Below are 24,030 nucleotides of genomic sequence, written 5' to 3' on the forward strand. Positions count from 1 at the left end.
TCCCTTCCTTCTATGATTCTATGATTCTCTATCCTGTTTCTATCCTATCTCTATCCTATCCATTAGGTAATTCCAAAGTCAGAAAATCAATCACACAGTTCTGATGCTGCTGTTTGCAGGGGTTCTGTGCAGGAAGTTTGAAAGCTAAGGATCACAGGATGCAATTTTATGAAAGAAGGGACTTGGAGAGCAGATACCAAAATTAAGAAAAGGCCTAGCACCGGTAACTGAGTTATGTTCTGCCTCCTGCCATGTCAAAGTGTTGCTTTAATATCTAAGATCAAATTACTCAATGTGTAGAGCAATGAAGAAGAATGCAAAATCAGAACCAGGGCTTTCACAACTGGTACTTCAAACTACCATTATTATTATTATCATCATTATCATTTTTATTATTCTGTTAAAAGGGGGAGTTCTTTCATAGAAATGACAGTATGTGGTTCCCTCATAACTGTATTTCAGTGGTTTTCAAACTAGTAAAAATTCTACTGCATTTGTGGCCAGGGATAGGACCTGGAAATCCTTAGTTCTCCCCTTCTGGCTATTGCCTAGTCACTATGAAATAAAATTAATCTACAATCAGAGCAGCATTTCACATTTCTGGTTAACGTACCACATTGCTCCCATTTCCATAGATCACCAGTGAAAAGGCCAAAGGTTTTGGGAAGGACTGACAGCACTTCAGTGACTGAGACCGGGCAACACCTTCAATTCAGTAACATCAGTCAACTCAAAAGCATACAAGCACACAGTTGAATTCCAGAGTGACATCCTTCTGTCTGTCTTCCATTGGAGGACAAAAAAAAAAAAAAAAGAAAAGCATTCAAGTAAGGGAAAGTGGTCATTTAAATAAATACACACGATTGCAAAGATCCTGATACTCATTGCAGCACCTGCGAGTGAGAAGGTGTAGGAGAGGTTTGCAGTGATATTTCAATACAATCAGAAATCCACTGGATTCAGATTTTTCATTGTCTGCTTTGATTATCACAGGGTGATTTGGCTCAAAGTCTAGTGCTAGATAATAATCTTTAATTTCTTAAAGAACAGAGTTGCTGTTACTAGTACCGTTGGAAGGAAATGTTAAGACCGTGGATTGCTTTCTGCTTAACTTCTGCTACTGGAATGAAACTCCACACTCCTGAGAATACAAAAAAAACCTGAAATGACTGTCCATTTCTCTGAACATTTCTTCATTTTTCTTAAAGTGGCCTGAGGCAGATGATAAACTGACAGACTGGCACATGCCTGGAAGGGAACTGTTGATAGTTGTTCATTGGACAGTTTTAGACTTTGAGTTGTTCGTTGGATGGTTTTAGACTTTCAGAGAGAGACAGAGCGAGCACCAGTTTCTGAACTGTCTCTGCAATAGCTCTTATTCCTCTAGCCAACATCTCCTCACCATTTCTGTGTTAAATAGGAGCTCACTACTCAACCTTGATGGCTCAGTTATAAGTCAGGGAACTCTGGTTCGGAAACCTATTCTTCCACAAAAAAAAACCAAAAAACCAGCTTTAGCTTACTTGGGAGATAAATATCTCTGCCGAAATTTCACACTGCTGAAAGTCACCTAACCAGGTCATACACTCTCTCAATTGGAAAAGAAGTTCCCACTTCAGAATCCTCCCAGGAATAGCAATCACATCTTTTCAAAAGCTTAAAGTGCATTCATGTGACAAAAAGTTAAAACAAACAAAAACATCCATCACCAATAAAAAATCCAAACAAGCAAACCAAACCAAAACAGTCCTGCTAAGCCAGAAATGTTGAAACTGCAGTTAATGGAGACTGCCTTTCTTCAGAGAGCAAAATCTGTCAGGCCCTGAATGCCAGCTGAGTAGTTACAGTCCTTTTCAAACATCACAGTGTCAACAACTACCTTCATTCCTGAGATCAGTTACAGGATTTGTGGGGTTTGGGGAATTTGGGGTTTTTTTTTCTGTTCTGTGTCAAATCATAAATCAGAACTTCAGTCATTCTTTGCTATGAGAGCCTTGCAATTTTGTGAAACTGGGGGGAAGATCGTACTCTATGTAACAGTCTGGAAGAGGGCTTACTGTGATCACTTCATTGTAAATGGATGAAATCCCATTGCAGGCTTCTTTTGATCATTGGCATAACACAGCTCAACAAGCCCACCAGCTCGGTGCAAATATCAGTGCAATTGCAGAGACGTTTATAAGTAGGAGAGAAAATATTGCATTCCTTTGTCATGGCACAGATGTCACGAACTGCTCACAGGATCTTCACCGGCAGAGTTCTCCAAGGCTGGCGAATGCGTGTGGCGTGATGGGGAGTGTAGGAACAGTCGTAGAAGACAACTGTCACGGCAAAAGGGCCACTTCACATCTTGTGGAGTGAAAATAGAGGCTTCCTAGACATCATAGACCTCCTCATCCACGGCAGGACCCACCTCTCCACAGAGCTGGCGGAAGGTGTTGCGCCTCAGAATCTCCCAGCCACGGTGAGAACTAGTTCTGGATGTGCTCCGTGACAGGGACAGAGCAGACATTTCCTTCTTGCACCAGGTGTCCCCGTTGGTTTCCAGCTTTTCTGAACCTTTGTCACAGTTATCCCTATCCTGAACCTTAAATGCCTCTGTGTACCGCATCATCTTGTGCTTGTTGGGATCAATCCTGTCTTCAATTCTGGAAGAGGATTAGAAAATATAAATGGAATGAAGCAGCAAAGTGCCAGTTTATTGACAAAACCCCTCCAAAAAACAAGCCTGCTGACACAGATATTCCAGAAAAATATGCACAGGAAACTGATTACAGGCAGGATGCTTGGGGCTGCTAGCACAGTTACCTCCTAGACCTTCATCCTCATCATTGACTTCAGTACCTTTGTCTGTCCGTGGTTTCTTGTCCTTTAACTCATTTCCCAGTCATGATTTGCCCTTTCCATTCTGCCAGCTGTAAGCAATTGGCAGACCTTGATATCTGCATATATTCATATATATGCATGTATTAATTTACTTTCTCTGTTCTTGACCTTCCTCCTCTGATACTCTATGGCTGCTAGCCTCAGGATGCCACTCATCTCTTGCTGAACTTTTATTTAACGGCTCCACTTCCACCAATCCTCTACATTACTTAAAGATTTTCTTCTGAATTACTGTCCCACACATATATAATGAACGTTCATGTGATTTGGCAGAACTAAATCACAGCACTCTTTTCTCACAGCATTCAGTGAATAATTGGCATTCCCAATTATCCCCAGTGAATTTCTGGGACATTGCTCTTGCAATATATTTCTATATTCCATGCCTTGGACTGAAAATGTTGCATATTGGCACCACTTTAGGTCTGCTTGTTCTGCCCAGTAAATATGAAAATCCACAAGGCTCAATTTGTCTGCAAAACCTACAGAAAGTCCTGTGCAGGGCCAGGAGTTGGAATTTGATGATCCTTGTGGGTCCCTTCCAACTCAGGATATTCTATGATTCTATGATTCATACAGCCACCACTCCCCCTTCTGGCTTTATCAGCAAAAGAGCAAAAGATGGCACAGTTAGAAAAGGAAAGTGACCAAAAGTTACTTCTTTTCTCACCCAGCATAAATACTGATTAAAATCAGAAATAATGAGGAATTTAGTGTTATCCAGACTACAGACAGTTTTTTATTTCAGTACCTAAACTGAAATCCTGGACCTGTGCCTTTGCCACCTGACACAGTAATTGCAAAGTATAATGTATTTACTAGGTTTACTCAAGAAAGAAATTTTGACTTTAATTATTCCTGTTCTGATTTTAAGTCATTCACAGGGCAGCTCGTTACTGTTGAATGCCTGATAGATTGATTCTGCCTCTGCCATTTCATGTATCCAAGGGACAGGGACTGCCAACCAAGCACAGCAGTGAAATTCAGCGATACTCATTACAAGAAGTTTGAAAGAAAAATTCAGGTCTTATAACCCATGCAGTTTCTGGGGTCTGTCCATTGTGACAACTGGATGAGAAGGCATCAGCTGATTCCACAAGGAAAAGCACAGCAGAGCTTTCAGAGGGGGGCAGTGCTTGTCTATCCATCAGTCACAGACAGAAAACAGATTGTATTCTGTAAGGACAGCCCTCCAAACACTCCCCAGGCCACTGCAAAGGCTCCTCATTAGCACCCATACATGGGGTTCTTCTCTCTGGATCCCGGCATGCACGCACCCCAGGAGAACTCACCTGAGGTACCATCGGTCCCCCAGCCCGAACTCCCGCCCGCAGATCCCCGAGCGGGGCCAGAGGCACCGCGGCAGCTTCCGCTCCAACATCACAGTGGTAGCAACCACCTTTGGAATGAGAAAAAGAAAAACACTCAGATGAGTTAGAAAAAAAATATCAGACACTCTTTCAAAAAACATTGGTTTCATCAGCACCAACCCATACTGTACTTCATTACAGCATCTTAAGGAAAAAACCAATTACAGCATCTATACTCTATTTCAAATAAGGCAATCACTAATCTAGGTCTAACTGTGACATGTTTTGAAGAAGTAATGGTGGTCTTAAAACACTGTTCCAGTTCTTTCCTTTTATACCTCATGGAAATGATTTGGGTAATTAATTGCAAGCTAGAGAAGAGGACAGTATCTATACCCATTTAATTGTCATCAGAACTTGCCACTGTGGCCACATGACTACATTTTACCATTTGTCTGACTTCTTTCTCACAGAAAAGCAGAGGAAATGGATTTCCTGATGATTAGCTACAGAACTGGTTGAATTCCTTTGCCTTTTGACCAGGACAGTCAGGCCAACTTCTTTTAGTGGATCAAAAGACATTTCTGGCCTTCCTGTAATCATTACCTAGTCTTCTATCCCCCCTCATGCAATCCTTATAATTATAATTTTACTCTCAGTTACACAGCAATGTGATTTGCAAAAAAAAAAAAAAAAAAAAGATGCAACTTCAATTCTATTTAACAAGAGATTCCACCCACAGGGAACAAACTTCTAGGGAGACAGAGCATGGACAAGGCTGACGGGCTTCTAGCTGCTACTTGAAATAAGGTAGGAATGCCCACCTTAACTAGATTACCTGGGCTCTCCAGAGCTCATCCTGCTCGTGGGCCACTCTCCAGTGGGTGTCACCCATCATGGCAATTAACAAGTTGAGCATAAGGAGGGTGGCAATGATGGCAAAAGCAAAGTACACCACGCTGTACATAAAGGGCAGGTCCACATCGTAGTTTGCAGGGCCATCAATGATAGTGAGGAACAGCTCAAAAGTGGTGAACAAGGACATGGGATAGTTGTAGAACTGCCCAAGGTTTTCAGGGTTCTCTGTCTGGAAGATGATGTAAAAAGCTGGAGGAGAGAAACCAGGAGAAAAATAGAGAGAGTTTAACAACAGGAATCACATTCCAGGAGGAATAACAGAATCCTGACCCAAAAAATGGTCTGGGCAGGACCTGTATGTGTTTCTGTGCAAGGAGAAATCCCTGATTAAAATCACTGGTCTCCATGATAAAATGACCCAAAATTACTTTGATTATTTATTTATTTCTCAAAGTAGTGATTTTTTTCACCCTCAAGGATATAATAAAGCTATGTGTGTTAATCAAATTTTCCACAGACAAATATCATAAATGCAGTATGTTCTTAAACCTTGACTTGAAAAAATATAAGGAATTATCTGAATTATCCTACTTTCAATGACCCTGGAAAGGGCAAGAATTGAAAACCAAACTCGTTGTTTGACAACTGAAGTCAGTACTGGGAAAGTGACCATGCTCAGAGAAATAGAAGCTAAACATCATCACCAGTTTTTCCAGCAATTCAGAAGTCAATCAGAGATTTAATCAAAGCCCCCGTTCTTAATTCATACCAAGCAGTTGGCAGGGGAAACATATGGTTATTTTCTCTTTGTGGACTCACCTGATGCAAAGCCCAATATGACCACAGCCATGAGCCAGCAAAAGCGCATGAGATCTCCAAATATCATCTGTAGAGCAAAGACAGAGCCGCCATGAGCCCAGCTGTTCCTCCAAGTCACAGTGCCACCCCATGTAAACCTTTTCCCAGATTCTAAGACCATGAGTGAACTAAAGGAAACCTTGGCATTAAAGAGAGAACGTGAAAGCTCTCAAACACCCTGTGCAGACAAGAACTTGTCCATTTGGCATGAATGCAAAATTAAGCAAAAAAGGGGGAAAGAAGTATTCTTGCAGTTCTCCCTATCTGCAAAGAGGCTCCAGGACAGCCCATATTTGTTTGTGTCTCGCACCTTCTGGATCATGATGGTGAAAGGTCCGAGCATCTGGAAGCCCCGAGCGAAGTACATGACGTTGCACCACCCCAGCACCAGGGCGAAGGACATGGGCACCACCTCCCCAGTTGTGCTGGTGAGGCGCATCACCATGGTCACCAGGATCATGCAAGCATATGTGATGCTGCAAGGAAGAAGAGACAGCAAAAAGAAGTTCAGTAAAGGAAGTATCAGCAGAGCCATTAAGAGAAATAAATCCAGAGAAAGGATACTCTAAAAAAAAAATGGAGAAAATGACTTATCTGGCAAAAGAGAGCAGTGGGAAAATGACAGACAATATATTTATTAGGCTTATTATGTCCTCTACTTACACAATTATGTGGAAAGGCCCTCCTAGGATTGTTTGTCCAAAGTATTTCGCTGCTCCAACTCTAAGGATATCTGGAATCTAAGAGAGACATCCTGTTAACTTAAGGACTCAGTTTCCACAACACTACTAAATGTCATGGCAACCACCAATATTCACAGGTTCTTAGGGTCAGCCACATCTCCTTTGATGGATAAATTTTGATGCCACTTTAAAATCAGAATGGTTGAGCCAGGTGGGCCCTTCTTGGGATGCACAGAGATTACTGAAAAATCTAAGAATGCTTGGCCAGATTGAAAGACTTGTCACAGAGAGGTGCCTCAGTAACAAAGACAAAAAAAGACCTTCCTGGGGAATCAAAGGAGTTTGTTATAATTCACACTGTGTTGGTTGCATCCTTGTCCCAGAGTCCTGACTAAGCACAGGAAGAAGGACTTGTCCTTCTGGAACATACCATGGAATCAACACTGCCCACTGCACTCAAGCTGAGGTCACACCAGTGCAGAGCAGAGAGGAGGCAATCACCTTTGTCCAGCTGGTTACACTGTGCCTGATGCACCCCATACAGGCAGAAAGCTGTTACAAGACCTGTTTTATTTTCAGTTCTTCCTGTCATCATCTTTTGAGTTTTCTCAAAAAGTTTCAATCTTTTATTTCCTCTGATAATAAAATTAAGAGGGGGGTAGTTGAGAAAGGCTCCTGTTACAAGTCCATGGAGTAACTGACCTCGATGAAATACAAATTTTTCTGTTTATGCACAGAAATCACTTTACCCAGCACCCCTAAACACAGGAATATTTATGGGTGCTGGGTGAAGCAACATCTGGGAGTCAGCTGGACCATGGAAGGTGCTAACAGGAACTGTGAATTACCCTGCAGACAGGACTTGAGAGTGCGACCAATCCTTCTAATTGCTTCTTCCGCAATGGAGCCTTACCAGGACATTGCCACAGTCTCTGTCTCATCTAATAGATACTGTTGGCAATGTCTATTGCCATAGACCCATGCTGAAGCACTCAGACTAAGCAAATAAGCCCTACCTGGTAGTGAGCATAAATCCATGTTTGTCTAGTAAGTAAAATCTGCCTTGATCAAACTTGAAACTGTATAGCTGTTTCTCTTACCTCAAGGACCAAAATTACTACAGCTCCAATGACTGTGATCAGCTCCCCCACCAGCCTCAGCTCATCCTCATACGCCACATATGATTCCTGAAAAATAAAGTTAATTAAAATGAAAATTAAATTTTAAACAAAGTGAAAGTAAATTTTAAAAGAGGATGGGGGAGAAGAAAGCCTGTTGTTACTTATAATAAACATGAGTAGACCTGGCAATGCCAGAGGAACCAGCCCAGCCACAGCCACGGAGAACAGAGCACACCTCCTGTTCCTCCCTGACAAAGGTCAGCTGGCTGAAAGAAGGGAGGAGGACAGCTGCAATAGCTGAGGACTGGGCAAGGATTGGCCTTTCCAGTTAAGTAGGTTAGATGGGAATTGCCCAACGGGGGCTCCGACTCCTCCGGCCACAGTACCTGGAGCATTTTCTGGACATAGATTGTGTTGTCCCTGCTGCTGGTCCTGTTGCCTGTGCGGGGCTTGAGGGGCCGGTAGACGCAGCACATGGTGAAGCAGACCATGTAGAGGATGTAGAATAAGGCCAGGAAGCAGAAATAGGGACGACCATACATGTTCCACTTCAGGCTCACCAGCTCCTTCACAGGTGTTAGGTCCAAGATCTGGCGTGCCTGAGGAAGAGAGAAACAAGGAATTAATTGCCAAAAGTGCATTGTTTCATAAACAGCATTCACAAATTTTCCTGAGAGAGTGCTAACAAACTATTCTCATCTGCCCTATTCAGCCTTGTGAAACTGAACTTACTTTGCAAATGTGGAACGCTCTAGCGGGCATTGGATTTGCTCAGTCTGACAATAAAGAGCTTTGGAAAAAATAAATATATCCTGCAGAGAACAGCTGTTGAGTACCAGGGGAAAAGCATATTAGATACTGGAATAAATTTGTCCTCTGTGTAGGAACACAGAACTGAGGATGACAGAATATTCCTGTTAGTACAACAACACAAGTTTCTGTATCAGGCATTTTAAAATAAGAAAACTGAAGCATTTTTCTAAAAGATATTTGTACTTGTCTGATGCTCTATGGCTAAAGTAAAAATACTGCCTTTTAAGTTTCTGCCTTATTATCTGGGTGACAATTAATTGAATTGCCTATATCAAGCTTTCAGCTTATACTAGAAGAGTGACAGAGCACAAGTAGGAGAGACAGGTGTACTTTACAACTTATGAATTGAGCCACACACTTTATTAAGTATTTCTAGACTTACTTTCTGTTGTTTAGGGGACCACTGCAGTAAAGTAAGTGAGAAGAAAATGTGAGTCAAATCCTTGTGACTGGGTTACTTTAAAGAAAAACTATTTGATGCACTCTGGATGTTTTTCTTCTCTTGCTACAATGCCCTGTTTCCTCTAAGTCAGCCAAAAATTGCTGAGTGCACAAAGTGCAGGGAATGTTTCCATAAATGGACATTACTCCAACTAAACTCTTGAATGGCCTATGAAACATCATAAAGGATAAAAACTGCATGAGAGAAAATCCATCTATGGGTGTTCTGGTTTCTGCAGAAGTCATGAATTCTAGAGTTCTTTGCATAGGAGAGTAAATTTCATTTTCAAAGGAATAATACAAGTTTGAAGCTTACTGTAATTTTCCTGTAGCTTAGTTCCCATCTATTTTTTTTCACTTTTCAACCACTTCAGAATCAGAAAATACATCTTAGTACCTATGTATGTATGCATTCCCCTTAACACAAGAGGAACATACTTCTGTCTGGGGGCTAAAGGAGCTTCTCTAGTCCAATATTGAACTGGGAGGGGATGATGGGACAGAGTCACATGTGGCATTCTTCTAGAGAGAGAGCAAACATTTTGGGCCAAACATAGCAATTGCAAAAAAGAATTACTAGTTATGCATCAAAACATTGCAACTGCATATAAGTAAGAGCATTCTGGAAAATAAATCATTATATCTCTTGATATTTGGGGACATCTTATCTTCTGAAATTAGGATTCTTGGATCTGCATGTACTATCTGAATGTTTTGGGATAAGAGAGCCCCAGTATTCTGCTTTCTTTTTAGAATTATGGCTTATTCTTCTAAAGTGGACAGCTTCTAAGCCTGTTATATTTTCTGACATGGACTGCTTTCCCCCAGATTTCCATATGTATCCCCACTCATAGAAATTTAGAGGATTTCACATAAGAGCAAATGAGAGGTCCATAGACATAGCAGCTCCATAGCAAAGCTCTCCAGAAGCACAAACTTTAGTTAGAAAGGTTAGACTAAAATTTTGATAGGTGGAAATAATACAGGATGAGCAGAACTGCGCTAATTGAAGTGTCTTCTGATTCATTTCCTGTCCTGTTAGGATTATTTAAGGTCATTACAACTGATAGGGTTGTGTACCTTGAAAGTCCTAGGGAGATCTATCAAAGCTTGCCATTACACTCAGCTATTTTTGTCTTATTAATCCCTTTACAAGCTTTAGAGCCTACAGCAGAGATAATTTTCCCACTTTGTTTTGAGTCATAACCTGTCATTAAATGAAGGGAATAATAACAGTGAGTGGCTTTTAAATGCACTGCAGTTTAGAATTTCTGAATGTACTCCTGTCTCACAGGGATATGCTGAGAGTTAATCAGTACCACAGGTACAGGAAGACACTTGCTGGAGGTTCTTAGTGCATCTTTGAGCCTGCTGAGAGAAAACCCTTTTCTGTAGTTGTTTATATCTAGTTCTTTCAATAACCTTCAATTTTCAAACCTCAGAAGAAGCTGTATGTAAAGCATCAGCTGTAGCCAGACCAGAATAGACCCCTACACTTCATGTGTCCTCTGCAGCTCATGGTACAAACTCCTTGCTCTGTGGATTGTATCAGTGAGCTTGAACCTTCCAGCTCATCATTACTGCCCTTCTATAATCACCATGGGCTGGGCACAGAATGCCTGCAGTGCAGTACCTCTCTCTTCTTGGTGGACACTATGAGCTCAAGGAAGGACTGATCTTCAGCCCAGGAGTCAATCTCTGTGATATCATACAGCACAGTGCTCAAGGGGCCAAAGGACCAGAGATTCTGCTTCCGCTTCTGCATGAGGTATTGGAACATCTGAGGAGAAAAGAAGGGAGGTGAGGATATCAGAAGCTTTCCAGTATACAGTGTATTTGCAATGAGAACAAATGAAGTTGCTCAAAACCCTCAATTATGGCGTGTTTTCCTTGAACTTGGTAGCTGTTGTGGTTCTCATCTCTCTTGGGAACAATTACAGCAGGTTAAGAAGTGGAAGAAATTTTTCTGATTCCCATTTAATTATTAGTTCATGCTTGACGTAAACAATGAGTTATTTTTACTCTATATTCTAATCAAACTACTAAAGTCACTTGACACAGTTATAGTTCCTGACAATAGACTTCAGAGGGAATTACATGGTGATCAGAAAAAAAAATGTTTTAATACTCTTCTACAAGACGTCAGAAAAGAGGTGTGACAAGGGAAATGATCCTGTCCCTTGTGAATCTACAGAAGAAACACTAACCACCTCTGACTTTTCAGCTAAGATTTTGTCTATGAATAAATGCCTGTGAGTACCTGAAGAGGTTTCCCATGTGTCACATTTAATGAAGTAATGAAATCTAGACAAACAAGACAATAATTTCTGTGAGCATTTCAAAAAATTACTTGGGTTAAATGTGTCTGTTAACACCTGTTTAACTCAAATGCTCCAAAAATTGGGGGAAAATATCTATTGTTTAAGCACTCATTTCTTTCATTAGGATAAAGAAATTTCTTATAAAGGGTTTTTGGGACCTACATAAGAGTTCTGGAAAAAAAAATAAAATCTTGTTACGTATCTCCTACCCACCAAGAACATGCACAAACACCCTTTCTCTCAATGATGTCATTTTAAGGTCTCAATTTCTTTTGCACAGAGGTACCAGTGTCACACAAACTCACCACAGTGTTGCCCTCAACTCCAGCCAGTTTGAATGGACTAAGCCCCTCATTGTTAGGAATCAGTTCAAGTGACCCGGGTCCCTCTTTGTTCTTGTCATAGGAAAGTATCAGGCTGTACATGTGGCAGGCAAACGTCTTATTAGGTTGGAGAACCAGGATGTGAAGAACAGTGTTACCTATGAGGGAAGCAGACTGGATGAAGTATCTGGAACAGCCCAGCCCCGTGCAAAGACAGAGAATGCGCTGATGGCTTTTATTTTCCTCGTATCCCTCATCCCACAGCTGTTTCTAGTGAGAGAAGAGTATTTGCATGCACGGATGACAGCCTGAATTAAAGTGTCCAGATCCACTCTGTGCAATTCACTGAGCCCCAGAGCACATACCCAGAGAATCTTGAGCTTTAATGTCAGCTCCATTTTCAATGAGCAGCTGCACAATTTCCTCATTTCCCACACAGGCAGCAAATGATAAAACATGCTCTCCTGAAATGAAAGGAATGGGGAGAGATGACATTAGGGATCCAGGAGATAGGAGAGGCTGAAGCATGCTGAGGGAAAGCTATCCATGCTATGAAGCCATAGGATATGAAAGGAGGAGTTACTTTAGGTAACTTGTAAATTTCCTGCCCCTCTTCTCATCCTAATCGGAAAGGTTAAAGAAGACCTGTCCCACACAACACTTAGAGGAAGAAATGCTCTTTTCAGTGGTTTACCTCCATCAGAAGGTTGACAAGTAATTTGCTGCTAGGAAGACACTAAATGACAATTTTTATACAATATATGTATTTATTTGCATACATGCCAATCTATAAAATGTGTATTGTTTGTACTCACATAACATACATACACTCAGAGGAAGTCGTTCTCTCTGCTAAAAGGTGATGACACTTGGAGATAAGAGCCTCTGCTTATCCACTTTAGATGGGGACTGAAGTAAGGCCCCCCCATGTCCCCTCACCACCCTGCTGGCTCCCTCCTGTAGCAGCAAGGGGAGAAGTTAAGGCTGTACCAAAATAGAAGAGGTTCTGGGAGCTGCGCCTGAAGAAGTGCCCAGTGGCCCTTGCGGTGCTGGCATTGGCTCCTCTCTTGAGCAAAGCCTTCACCAACATGGTGTTCTGGTTGGCTGCTGCAATGTGGAGAGCTGTCTGCCCTGCAAGACACAGAAACAAAACCTTGCCTTCCAAGAAAGCAACTTCAGGCTGATCAGCAGCCTGCAGTTCACAGGTTGGTCATGGCAAATGGACAGCAGCTACAGGAATTGGCTGTGAAGTTACCCCTCTTGTGTGCAAAGGGGTGTGCTGGAGATTTTCCACAGGTTCCGTTCCACTTAAATATTATCATCAATTTATTAAAACTGACTTTACAAATTGCCAAAAAACCCCAACAGGGTGCATTCTCTAGATTTTTTTTTGAGGGAAAATCAAGACATGTCACTGTCTCCTGGGAAGCAAATAGAAACTTGTGAGATTGACTATGATTTCCTTCATAAGAAATGAAGATTAAGGTCAAGACAAAACTCCCAAAGACTTCCTCTAATCCTCCAAACTAAGCTTTAGAATTTTAAAAACCCCATTATTATTATTTTATTGGTTTTGATATTCAGACCAGAATTTCTGTGTACTCAAAGAGAAGCATTCTTTAAAAATCTGGGTAAGAGTCTAGCCTCAAAAGCAGTAGCCACATTTCTCATTTCCTCAACCAAATAACTACTTTTTCTCCTTTCAGGGGAGGTCAGGCAGATATCCTTTTTTTTACAAACAAGTATGTCAGAAAGCAAACCATCTATATCCTTGCAATCCCTTTCCAATCCCTTGCAATTCCCTGGTCAAGGCCTTTGCATGCTTGCACATGTGTACTCATGTTTAATATAATTCCACCTTCCAAGCAAGGTCAGAAGCCATTTGCATGTTGGTTTTGCTGTGTAACAGGTCAGCAACATATTGAACCAGGAACCATGTAAGCCAGTTTCCTAAATGTGCAAGCAGTACTTCCTCTGCCCTCCTGCAGGGAATCCTGCCCATCCTCATTCCCAGTGATATTACCTTCATAAAGTTCTGATGTCATCCTCTCATTGATAAGCTCAGGAGCTGCTTCCATCAGAGCCACTGCTGCCTCCAAGTTATCATACATGGCAGCTACGTGAAGGGCAGTCTCTCCCACTGCACCTAGAAACAGTAGGACAAGCATGAGAATGGCTGAGACCTTCAACTGTACAGAAAGCAGGAAAAAAAGAAAAGCAGAAATAGATTCATTGAGGTGGGGAACTACAGGAGGGCTATGTCCTCCCTTGAGTAGTGCCTGGTGCAGCCTCACAACCACACAGTCTCTGTCCTTCAACAAAATCTGAAAAATGAGCAGAAACTTCAGGTGTCTGCAAGTGACAGCTGACTTCAGGCATGAAGTGAATAAGCACAACCAAGTCGGAAAACTCCCTTTGTTGCAAAGCTTCTGACAGAGAGTTAAGTCATCTGAGGCTGCTGATGCAAATGTTTTAGCAAACTAACAAGCTGCTCACTGTAGGAATCTCTTGCCTCCCACAGAAAACCATTTTTTTCAAGTAATCCCAGTTACCTCTCTGATAGATATCGCACGTTCCGTCAGTGAGAAGTTTCCTAATGGCAGCAAGGTTGTTCTCTTTGGCAGCCTGGAGGAGCGGGGATTCCCAGATCCTGGAGTCAAGAAAAAGTGGCTGATAAGGAACAAAGGCAAACACATGGTGCCTCTCTCCAGAGCTAGCATGGCCTTTGCTCGAGACAGTTTTTATCTTGAACATTTTCACTGAAAAATCAGCAATGCACATCTAACATCCAAAATATTATTTGAATGCACCAAAAGAGGGGAAAAAAAAAAAAACAGGAGAAAGCAGAGCAGTGCAATTCTAAAAACACACTGAAGTTCATCATCTCTTGGCTTACTGGTGCTGAGCCATATGGTGGCAGCAGAGGGAAAGCTGTCTAAACCAAAATGTTTATTGTTTTTATATCCCACTTTTCAAGGCACAGAAATAGTGAATGATAGGTCATTGAAGCCCTTCTGCAAGGAGTTATCTCAGGAGCCAGAAAAAGCCAGTTGCTTCTTCACAGAGCACAATAAATTAAGAAAAGGTTGTTGTCTGAATTGCTCCCATGGCGGACAGAAAAGGGAAAACAGGAATTCCATCTGTGTTCTAGCAACACTTCCTATAATTAAGAGACTGAGCTCTGAAATGCAGTTCTTCCATATCCAAAGTTATGGAGAGAAATTTTACAGCTTAGCTATACTACTTTTTTCTCTAGTGCTGAGACAACTGAGGAAATTGTTGAGAACTGAAATGTGTTCATGTCCTGGGAAAGAGCATGAGCTCAAACAAGCTCCAGACAGAGCAGTTCACTTGTAGCTGAAGCATGTCCTCGAGTCTTCCATGAGGATCTGGGTTATTTGAGGGTATCTTTTGGGCTTGATGAAGAATTTATAAGTACAGCCACCAAACTCCACTACAGCAAGGTCTTTGGAAGTAAACAACAGGTCAAGGGAGGTGATCCTCCCCTTCCACTCAGCCCTGGTGGGGCCATACCTAGAGCCCTGTCTCCAGGTTTCAGGATCTTCAGTACAAAACACAGATGGAGCTACTGGAGAGAGCTCAGCAAAAGGCAAAAAATGATCATGAGTATCAAAAAATTGTCCTCTCAGATGAGGAAAGGCGGAGTGAACTGTGACTGTTTAGCCTGGAAAAGAGAAGGCTCCAGGTAGTGTTCCTATCAATTTGTATTAGTACCTGAAGAGAGCTTGCAGCATTTGTTCAGCATCCAAACAAGGTTTGCCGATGTTTGAAATCATGAATTAACCACACAAAATTTAAAAAAGAACAAAATCTACAGAAGCGAGGTAAATATTTCTGTTATCCTTGAGTACTTTCAGGTTCGTCTTTTAAATCATAAATTAAAAAATGGTTTGAGGTGGGCTTTTAGATTTCTCGATTTTATAGAAATAAAGAATTATACGTATCCACATCCAGGAGATAAAGATTAAAGGGGAGGAAAGACTCTCAAACCAAAATAAAAAATTATGTCTCATGAGTTTTTAGTATGAAACAGAAAGGGATTCCTCTCTCCCAACAAGACAAGGTCAGTTTTAGATCTCTGTTCAAATTAAAATTTTGTGCTTTTATCTCACCCCTGCTGTTTTCTAGTACAGATGTTTAATTTGATCTCAATTAGGGTCAGGCTGCAATGTGTGATGTGGGATAAGTCTGAGGATTACAGTAGAAAATGACAAATTCAAGCTGATATGAAGCAGGATAACACCAGCCCTTGTTTTATTGCCAGCCTCTATCTGTCCCTTTACTACAATCTAACAACAGGCAATGGTTGTCTTAAGCACTCCTCCCAAAAACCCATGTGGGACAAACACATTAGTCAAACCATCCACCTGCAGATACAGTAAATGCTTCCTCCTGGTGATGTTCCATGTATTCTGGCGTTATTTAATTACAAGATTCTGGGGATAAATCCTACATAAAGCAATAGGTGCTTTGCATTAAGTGGTAACACTGATGTGAGGATACATTATCTGGGAATATAACGCTGTTACAAGCCACAATAAAACCCACATCAGAGACACAGAGAATATAAATGGCCCATTGCAAAAAATGTTTTCCTACAACTCGCGCATCTTAAGGACAGTTCAACAATAAAACATCAGGAAAGCAGGCAACATGAATTCTCTGGCTCACAGGAATATGTATTTCTTGCTTTAAATTATTATCTTATGAACAACAAGGTCTTGACTCTAAAAGAAATTTATATGCCATTATCTCTGGATTTAATCCACTTGAAAAGTGAAAATTCTGCTCTCCATTATAGTGGAAAGACACTGGAGGCACTTGAGAAAACTTGGGGGATGAAGCAAAACAAAAAAAAAAAAATCAGAATTATACAGATAAATAGAAATCATTAAAGTAAGTGTAAATTAATGGGCATGGGCTACAAGTAATAGAAGCATAACTGAACATCATGTTTATCATTCCACAAAATGAGCGCTTCCAGTCACCAAAAACACCCCACTATCCAAGTCACTAGAAACTAAACTAGAAAACCCCTGAAGAGCAGAGGAGAAATAAAACCATTCAGGATAAAAAGAACCATGCTCAACAAATCAGGGAGCCATTCTGAGATATTTTTATATGTCCTTCACACTCCTCGTTAGGGAAGTATTCCTTCTATAGCTTACTCATGCGTCAGTTTCATTACTAACTAATGACAAGATGATTTGATGAGGAGATTGCATCTAGGATCAAACAAACAGGAACTAAATGGAGAGGCACTCTAAGCAAAAGTCTCAGGATTCAGTGTTAGTGAAGTCAGCTTGCCACCTTTGCCACTATTTTGGCTAAGAAAGACTCCGTGGTTCTGGAAAAGACAAGTTTCAGAGGCAGGAAGTGGGAAAGAGGTGGGGTTTCAATAGTATAAACAATGCTACAATTAATATGTTGATACTTTACAGGGTAAGCCTTTATCCCTCAAATGACCTCAGAGGGAAGGAAGGATTGGGCAAGAGATACACGGGAGGACACAAACACAATATCTTTCTCTCAAAAATTACCAAAGTTCTTGTAAACAACTAATTAAGTCACGATACTGCTACGAGGAAGGCACCTAAAGGAAGGCACCTAAAAAACACTATGCTCAGCTTTTGGAAACTGAGGCCAATATTGTCAAACATTTCTTCTTATTGCAGCAACCCTTCAACTGGGCTTAAAATGCCAGACATCTCGGGCCAAAGAGCAAACGAGAAGAGGAACTCAGAAATGCTGGCAAATGTCATGGCACACTGCTTGTGACGTTCCAAAGGTTTGTGAGTTACATGTTCCTGTCATATGCTTTTACTCTCATTTAATTTTCTGTCTCATAATTGGGGAAACATTTTAACCTCATTTAAAACATACCGTTCTAATTATCAACTAATTTTTAACACATTGCAGCAATGTACTGAGCATATAAATGTCAGAAACTAGGGGAAGGAAATTTGCTAATATAAAAAATTAAATGAAGTCACCTGAATTTAGACCCTTCAAAACATTTTCAATTATTTAACTTCTGCATATTTAACCAACTTTCCTCCTGACAGATCAAACACAGCACAAGAGTTTTGCATTTTACTACTTGGGCCCCTTGGAGTGTCAAAGCAGCAGCTGGCAAGATCTGTAAGTCTCTTAACAGAGCTGCCTACAGTAGATGCTTAACTTCCAGAAAGCACCTTTATGTCACTGAACAGGGAGGCTGGCTTTCAGAAAATCATTCAGCAGACAAATCCAGACACCTTGAGAAGATAATTCAGCACATCTGAGTTAAGCTCCTCTTCTAATGCTCTTCATCCCCTTCAGCAGCTATGGAATCAAGGAGCACTAAGCTCCTGATTTACCCAGCTAAGTGAAGTTTGTAACACTGGGCAGGCTGGATGTTGCCTTACAGGATCAGTTTGGGCTCAGCACAGCTCCATAGCAAAGCAGTAACTCTGAGGGGCAAGGAGAGCCACAAGAGCATCCACCTGGAAGTGCTCCTGGGTTGTTCTCGCTGAGCTAAGGGATGTGTCAGTGTGGAGGCATCACTATCACCACCTTTCTTCACAGGTGATTCCGTGAGGTGCTCGGGAAACCGTGAGCTGTTTTTCCAATATAGCTGAGGGCAAAATCAGGAACACCCGAAAATCCATTGTGAAACAAAGAGAAGGCAAAATGTAGGTCAGATTCTGACTGAGGGAGTCATGTAAAACAGTTCTAAACGAGGTTAAAGATTTCACAAGCACTTTCTGCTGGTAATATGCACCCTTTTAGCTTCTTTAGCACTTCTTTTGGAGTGCAGCCTGCTCATTTCACTTATGGAGAGATGGAGAATGCAAAGACTAGTAAATAAGTCTTAATTTCATTACAAAAAGAAGAATTTGGATTGCTATGATTATTCTTTCAGAACAGGGAAATATGTTAAGTATGTGAACTGTCTGGACAACAACCAATCTGAAGATTCTATTTCACGACTGAACTCACCAGAAATGCAATGAAGCATCTCTTTCTGTTCTTCCCTTATCAGATTCTACAACTTCAATCATTTACTATATGGAATTTCCCCATTCTTTGCTCTAATTTTAAGTTTGCTTCCAGCTTCAAGCTTTATGCCCATAGAGAGTCAGTTCCTGGGGTTCTCAAGTGGTCATTTTAACCTAAGCTATAAATTCATCATCAGAATATTATATTAGCTTTCTCCTCTTTCCCTGTTGTGCTCAGAATATCCGTGCTCCACAATGAATCATGAAATTGCCAGAGGAGATTCATCTTCTCCCTTCCTCCTGCTAGCATGTGCATGGAAATGTGAGAAAGCCTTCAGGAGCACAGAGGGCTGCTCAGAGGGAGCCAACCAGCTGAAAGAGGATCAAAGCAATCACCTAGCAAGATGCCAAAGAAGGAGTTAGGGAATGATTGGCCCAAGTGAAAAGGAGCCAGATAACAGGGCCTTGGACAATCAACAGGGTCAGCAAATTTCTTCAGCACCAGCAACAAGACCCAGCAACTGGGACCTCTTGCTCATGTATGTCAAAGCCCCTTCAGCTGAGAGTAAGCAGAGCTTCTCTGGAAATAAATTAAACAGGTTAATAATTGCCAATGTTACTAGACAAGAAACTGATAGGGAATTCCTATCCCGTCAGATATTTAACTATCTGCCACACAAAGCAATAGAAGTCTTGATCAGTCATTTCCAGCTGGGCATTCTGCTTGCATTAACATTTTTTTTCCCCAATTCTGCATCCGAGAGCATTGTAGGAATAATCTCATGCTAGAACTGTTTTAATGGTTCAGAAGTTGTTAGTTGTGTATTTATTATCACTGAAGCAGTCATAAAATTTTTTTTTCTGTGATGTATAACTTCATTTTGCATTAAAACGTCCAGCCCTCCTCAAGAGCTTTTTAATTTTTGGAGGGTGGGGGGGGGGGGGTGGTTCAGGGCAAAAATTTCATGTTTTCTTCTTTATATGGAAACTTATGGCCAAGTTTAGGAAATAAAATAACTTCCTAAATCTATGAGCCTGGGATGCATCTTAGGCTGAGATTGGCTGTGTCTATGTCTGTGCATTGCTGGGGAAACAAGGCTTCTGGAGGACCTTTACACTTGTGAAATTAGGGAGACTGTTTTCCATTATTAGTCTCAAAACTTTCATTAGGATGAAGGTGTATCAGCAGAACAAAAGACCAGAAATGCTGCTATTGATGCTTTTTATTCTATTTCATGCACAGCAGCCAATGGTTCTTTGCATCTCTTGACTACTCAGAAGCACTGTTGTCGAAACAAGCTATAAATGAAGTGCTGGAACCGAAAGCTGGCATCTTTATTTCACTGTCACTTTTGGGAGCAAACAAAGCAATTAATACTGACAGGCATTGTGGATTTTAAGACAGGACAATCCTACGTTAAACTGTGGGATGAAAACTCAGTGATATTGTTTAGACAAATGAACAGCCAAACTATGGGAACATCTCATTCACTGCCAGCTTGAGAAAGATTTGTGGAGGAGCTGAAGGCTCTCTGTGTCCCTGCACAACTCTTAAACAAAGCAGTTTACCTGCATTAGGCTGAGCTGCTTCTTTATTTGTGCCACATTTGTTTCCAGCAAGCAAAGCACCTCGTTAATATGTCTGGAACACTAGAGAGCCACCAAAGAATTTGGAAACCAAAAGTTTTTATTGTGACATCTTTGGAATGACCATAGGTCTCTGCAAGTTATGCAAATTGTGCACTATTTAGCAATCAAAGTTATGAATACAGGCAATAGCAGGAGGAAAAATCCTACATTACTGTTGTACTTTTACAGGTACTGTTACCATGTACTCACTCGTTCTAATTTATATTTTGCTTATTTTTTATGAACAGTGCAATTCTCATAGGGTGGATTTTCTAAAATCACATTCTAGGAGGAATTTGTTCATATTTCCTTGGAAACTCCTGCTCTGAAAATAATTTCTAGAGGATCTACTGCACTGTGACAGACATATGATTCTTCTTCACCTCTATCAGGCCCAAATTTTCATAAGTATTCATCTTTCTGTTCTCCATCATTATGAATTATGTTGAGGGATTATGCTCATATGCTTCAGGCTGTGCAGATCCCAGAGTTTGCTTCCAAAGATGATTCTAGAGAGGACACATGAGATGTGACCACTGTCCCTGGGACCCCACATTGAGCTACAGGCTGTTTAGAAAGGACAGTCCTCAACAGAGAGAAGCCAGAAGATTAAGGCCAAATAGACTCCAATTTCTCTTCAGTGTTGGGAGATTGTACTGCATTTTCTGAACCTGGATTCCCCTGGGGAAACATTATAGAGTGCAATATTAACCCCTTCCTGGGAATAATGCTGAGATCTGCTGCTAGTAAGATTTAAAGGAATGTTTCACACAAAGAAAGACAATGAACATCAATGCCAGGGAAGGTGACAACAAACAAAACAATCAGTTTTCAGGTATTATCACCAGTCGTCAGACAGGAAAAAAAAGCTTTGCTCTTCTCTTGCAGACTTTCTGCATGTGAACAGAGAAAGCCAGTTAAACAGTAACATATTTATTTACCACTGCCTTTCAATAAGAATATAGTAGAATTCAATCACTGCTAGTTACTGTATGTATTCCAACACCATTTTCACTAAGAGAACTCAAGCTGAAGCCACAACACTGCCGTTCTATTCCACAAAATGACAGGACACACAAAAGCCCTTTTGGCTTACAACAGCTTTTCCACAAAAGCAGAGGTTTCACAAGAGTAGTTCCCACACACCAATGACCAAAGGTCTTCCTGCTGTGTTTTTCTATCTGTACATAACTAAAAATGTGAAATCAATAAAACCAGTCCTCTGCATAATGTTCATTTTTTTTCCTCTCCTCATCTGAGCATCCCTGGGGACAAGAAAGGAAAGAGTAGGATAATAGGAGGAAGAGCTGGTCCTGTCCCTCTTTAGCAAAAGATTTTTCACATATTGGCACCGCGTAATTTGTGACCAAATAGCAGGAGGCTAATTTGTGTTAGTTAAAAGCTGTGGGAAGCACACAGACCTGAAATGGAAGGGAACAATCATGTCCCCATGCAACCCTGCTTTCACAGAGAATATTGGGCACACTGCATGTGTTTTGCAGAGAGCTTTATAAAGAAGCCCAGAACAGTCAACTTTGGGGCCAGTGGGATAGCACTGCAGTGATCTAGAGAAGTTTGTGCAGGAGGGTTTATGGGACTAATATTTCCTCTGTTTTCCTCCATCAGTACCAACACACAAGATGTTCACAGGCCTGTAGCACATGACTCATGAGGAGCAATAAGCAAAGAGAAGTGGCAATCTAACAGGAGCCTGTGTGAAAGGGAGCAACAAAAAGGAAGGGACCAAACCCCTCCTGGCAACAGCAGGTGGTAAAGGAGGGACAGGAATATCATCAAAATCAAGTTGAATATTTGGGGAAAAAACCAACCAAACAAACTCTTTCACTAGGAGGTTACTACAGCACTGCAACAGGTACCTAAAGATATGATGGAATCTCTGTCCTGGGAAGCTTTCAAGACTGAGCTAGACAGAGCTTAGGCAATGTGATCTCTTGCTGGCAAGAGTTCAGCTTCAAGTGGGAGGTTAGATGGAGATCAGCAGAGCTTCCTTCCACATCTCTTTGACTTAAAAAATATACATGAAGATAATGTTATAATAATAAAAAACCTGTATTACAATACATTGCTTATCTGTATTAATTATTAGTATATAACCAATATAATTAATTTGATATATTAATAATTTAAGCTTCTATTTTGTACTCATTTCGATCTTACAGAATCTGTAGATAACTTATTTTTCAGTTACCTGCGATGCTTTTCATGAACACATCAAAATGTAAACACTTTAGCAGTCCACAGAAGCACTATTGTTCCTATTGTCCCTCCCATTTTAAGTGTATTTAAGTCCCACTGCTCTGAAGTAAACTGGAACAGGCTTTAAAACTTGGTCAGAAGGTAGATAATGATAGAATTCTTTCCCTAAAGGTGTACTTATGTCCCTCTTAATCTGCTTCTTTGCATATTTCTATACAAATATGTACATATACATATGTACAGATAGATTTTGTCCCACACAGTCACCTTTTTGTCCCCACAGATGTTCGGAGTTATGCATGGAAAGAAAAAACAGATTTTACAAGCAACTGGAAGCAATTTGTTATTTGAGCACTGCAGCATTTGTGCATGCAGAAATGACAAGGAAAAGCAGATCCAGCTGTATTTCCATGAATAGTCCCACATTTCTGTGTGTGGAGGGAGCAACCCTGCACAGCAGTAACAAACTGCCTTCAGTGCTCACACGGGAAGACACGGCCAATCTTCTGGATAATCTGAGGTCTAAGAGGAGTCACTGTACATGTTGACACCAAGGTCAGAGGTCTGAGAAACCACAGTCTGACCCAGGAGGCGACTGACCCCCCAAAATGTTCAACAACATTAAGCCTACTCTATCCCACAGTAAGAGCAACCTTTAGAGAGACAGAAAGCAAAATCCTGACCAAAATGCGCCACTATTTCAGCTGACTGCAGCCTATGCATCACACACACTCCTAGTAATAATAATAATAATAATTATAATGATGACAATAATAATAACAATAATAATAACAAGTAAAAACAAACCTTCATGATTTTCTTGTGAGCTTTACCAATGAAGCCGGAAAGACAAGAGGATACATTATTAATTTGTGACTGAAGTACTGCGCTCAGGGTAATTCAATTGCGACCTGGTAAATCTACCTGCGAAAGCAGATAAGATTGGAACTCCAGAAGCATTCCACCTTGAAAGAAGAAATCTGATAGAGAAAGGTGCTCCAGGGTTGTTTAAAGTTTATCTACCGGCAGAAAAGCCTAAGGGGGAAGAGTGAGAATCAGCTACAGGGAGAGCAGCAGAAGAAAGAGAAGGCTGAAGTGCACCGTACCTTTTCTGCTGGAGCAAGTAGATTTCATCCAGATGTTTATCCCAGGATTTTTTGCCTTGCAGCTTCTGGCTTAGTCCATTCCATATGCGGGAATAGAAGGGGTTGCTCTCCCCAAATAAAGGTACCCCCATATCACGTCCCTTCTCCTCTCTTGCCTAGCTGCCTGAAAGCCAGCAATCCCCACGTTGGGAAGAAGTCAGGAAAGGCTCAGGGCAGGTCACCACTCCTCCGCCCCCAGTTACTTACAGAGGAGACTGCCAGTCAACTGCATCAGCTGATCAAAGCACTTGTAAAAACACACAATAAAATCACTTGTTCCTAGCAGTTCCTTGAGCCTCATCAATTACTTAGTTTCCAAAATAGCCCAACCCAAAGGTGTGTCTGATTTAGAATATCTCGCCAGCAGCCTACCCCTCAGAAAGACCCTGCACAGCAGCTGAAGAATTCATACAGCATCAAGGTC

General features: G+C 41.1%; 1 protein-coding gene across 1 annotated transcript; it reads right to left on the reverse strand.

Annotated features, from left to right (window-relative positions):
* Positions 1-2,374: 2,374 nt before the first annotated feature.
* LOC311151127 (transient receptor potential cation channel subfamily V member 6-like) lies at positions 2,375-23,698 on the reverse strand (the record flags this gene model as incomplete). Its single annotated transcript, XM_084201331.1, has 15 exons — positions 2,375-2,648; positions 4,179-4,285; positions 5,035-5,303; positions 5,874-5,940; positions 6,223-6,388; positions 6,576-6,652; positions 7,696-7,782; positions 8,103-8,315; positions 10,604-10,750; positions 11,597-11,772; positions 11,980-12,078; positions 12,605-12,745; positions 13,638-13,760; positions 14,167-14,264; positions 23,568-23,698. 15 exons carry the CDS (start codon positions 23,696-23,698, stop codon positions 2,375-2,377), a joined length of 2,175 nt encoding a protein of 724 aa, XP_084057457.1.
* Positions 23,699-24,030: the final 332 nt, after the last annotated feature.

Source organism: Fringilla coelebs, assembly GCF_963513975.1.
Source record: "Fringilla coelebs genome assembly, chromosome: 2".
In the NCBI taxonomy this organism is placed as follows: Eukaryota; Metazoa; Chordata; class Aves; order Passeriformes; family Fringillidae; genus Fringilla; species Fringilla coelebs.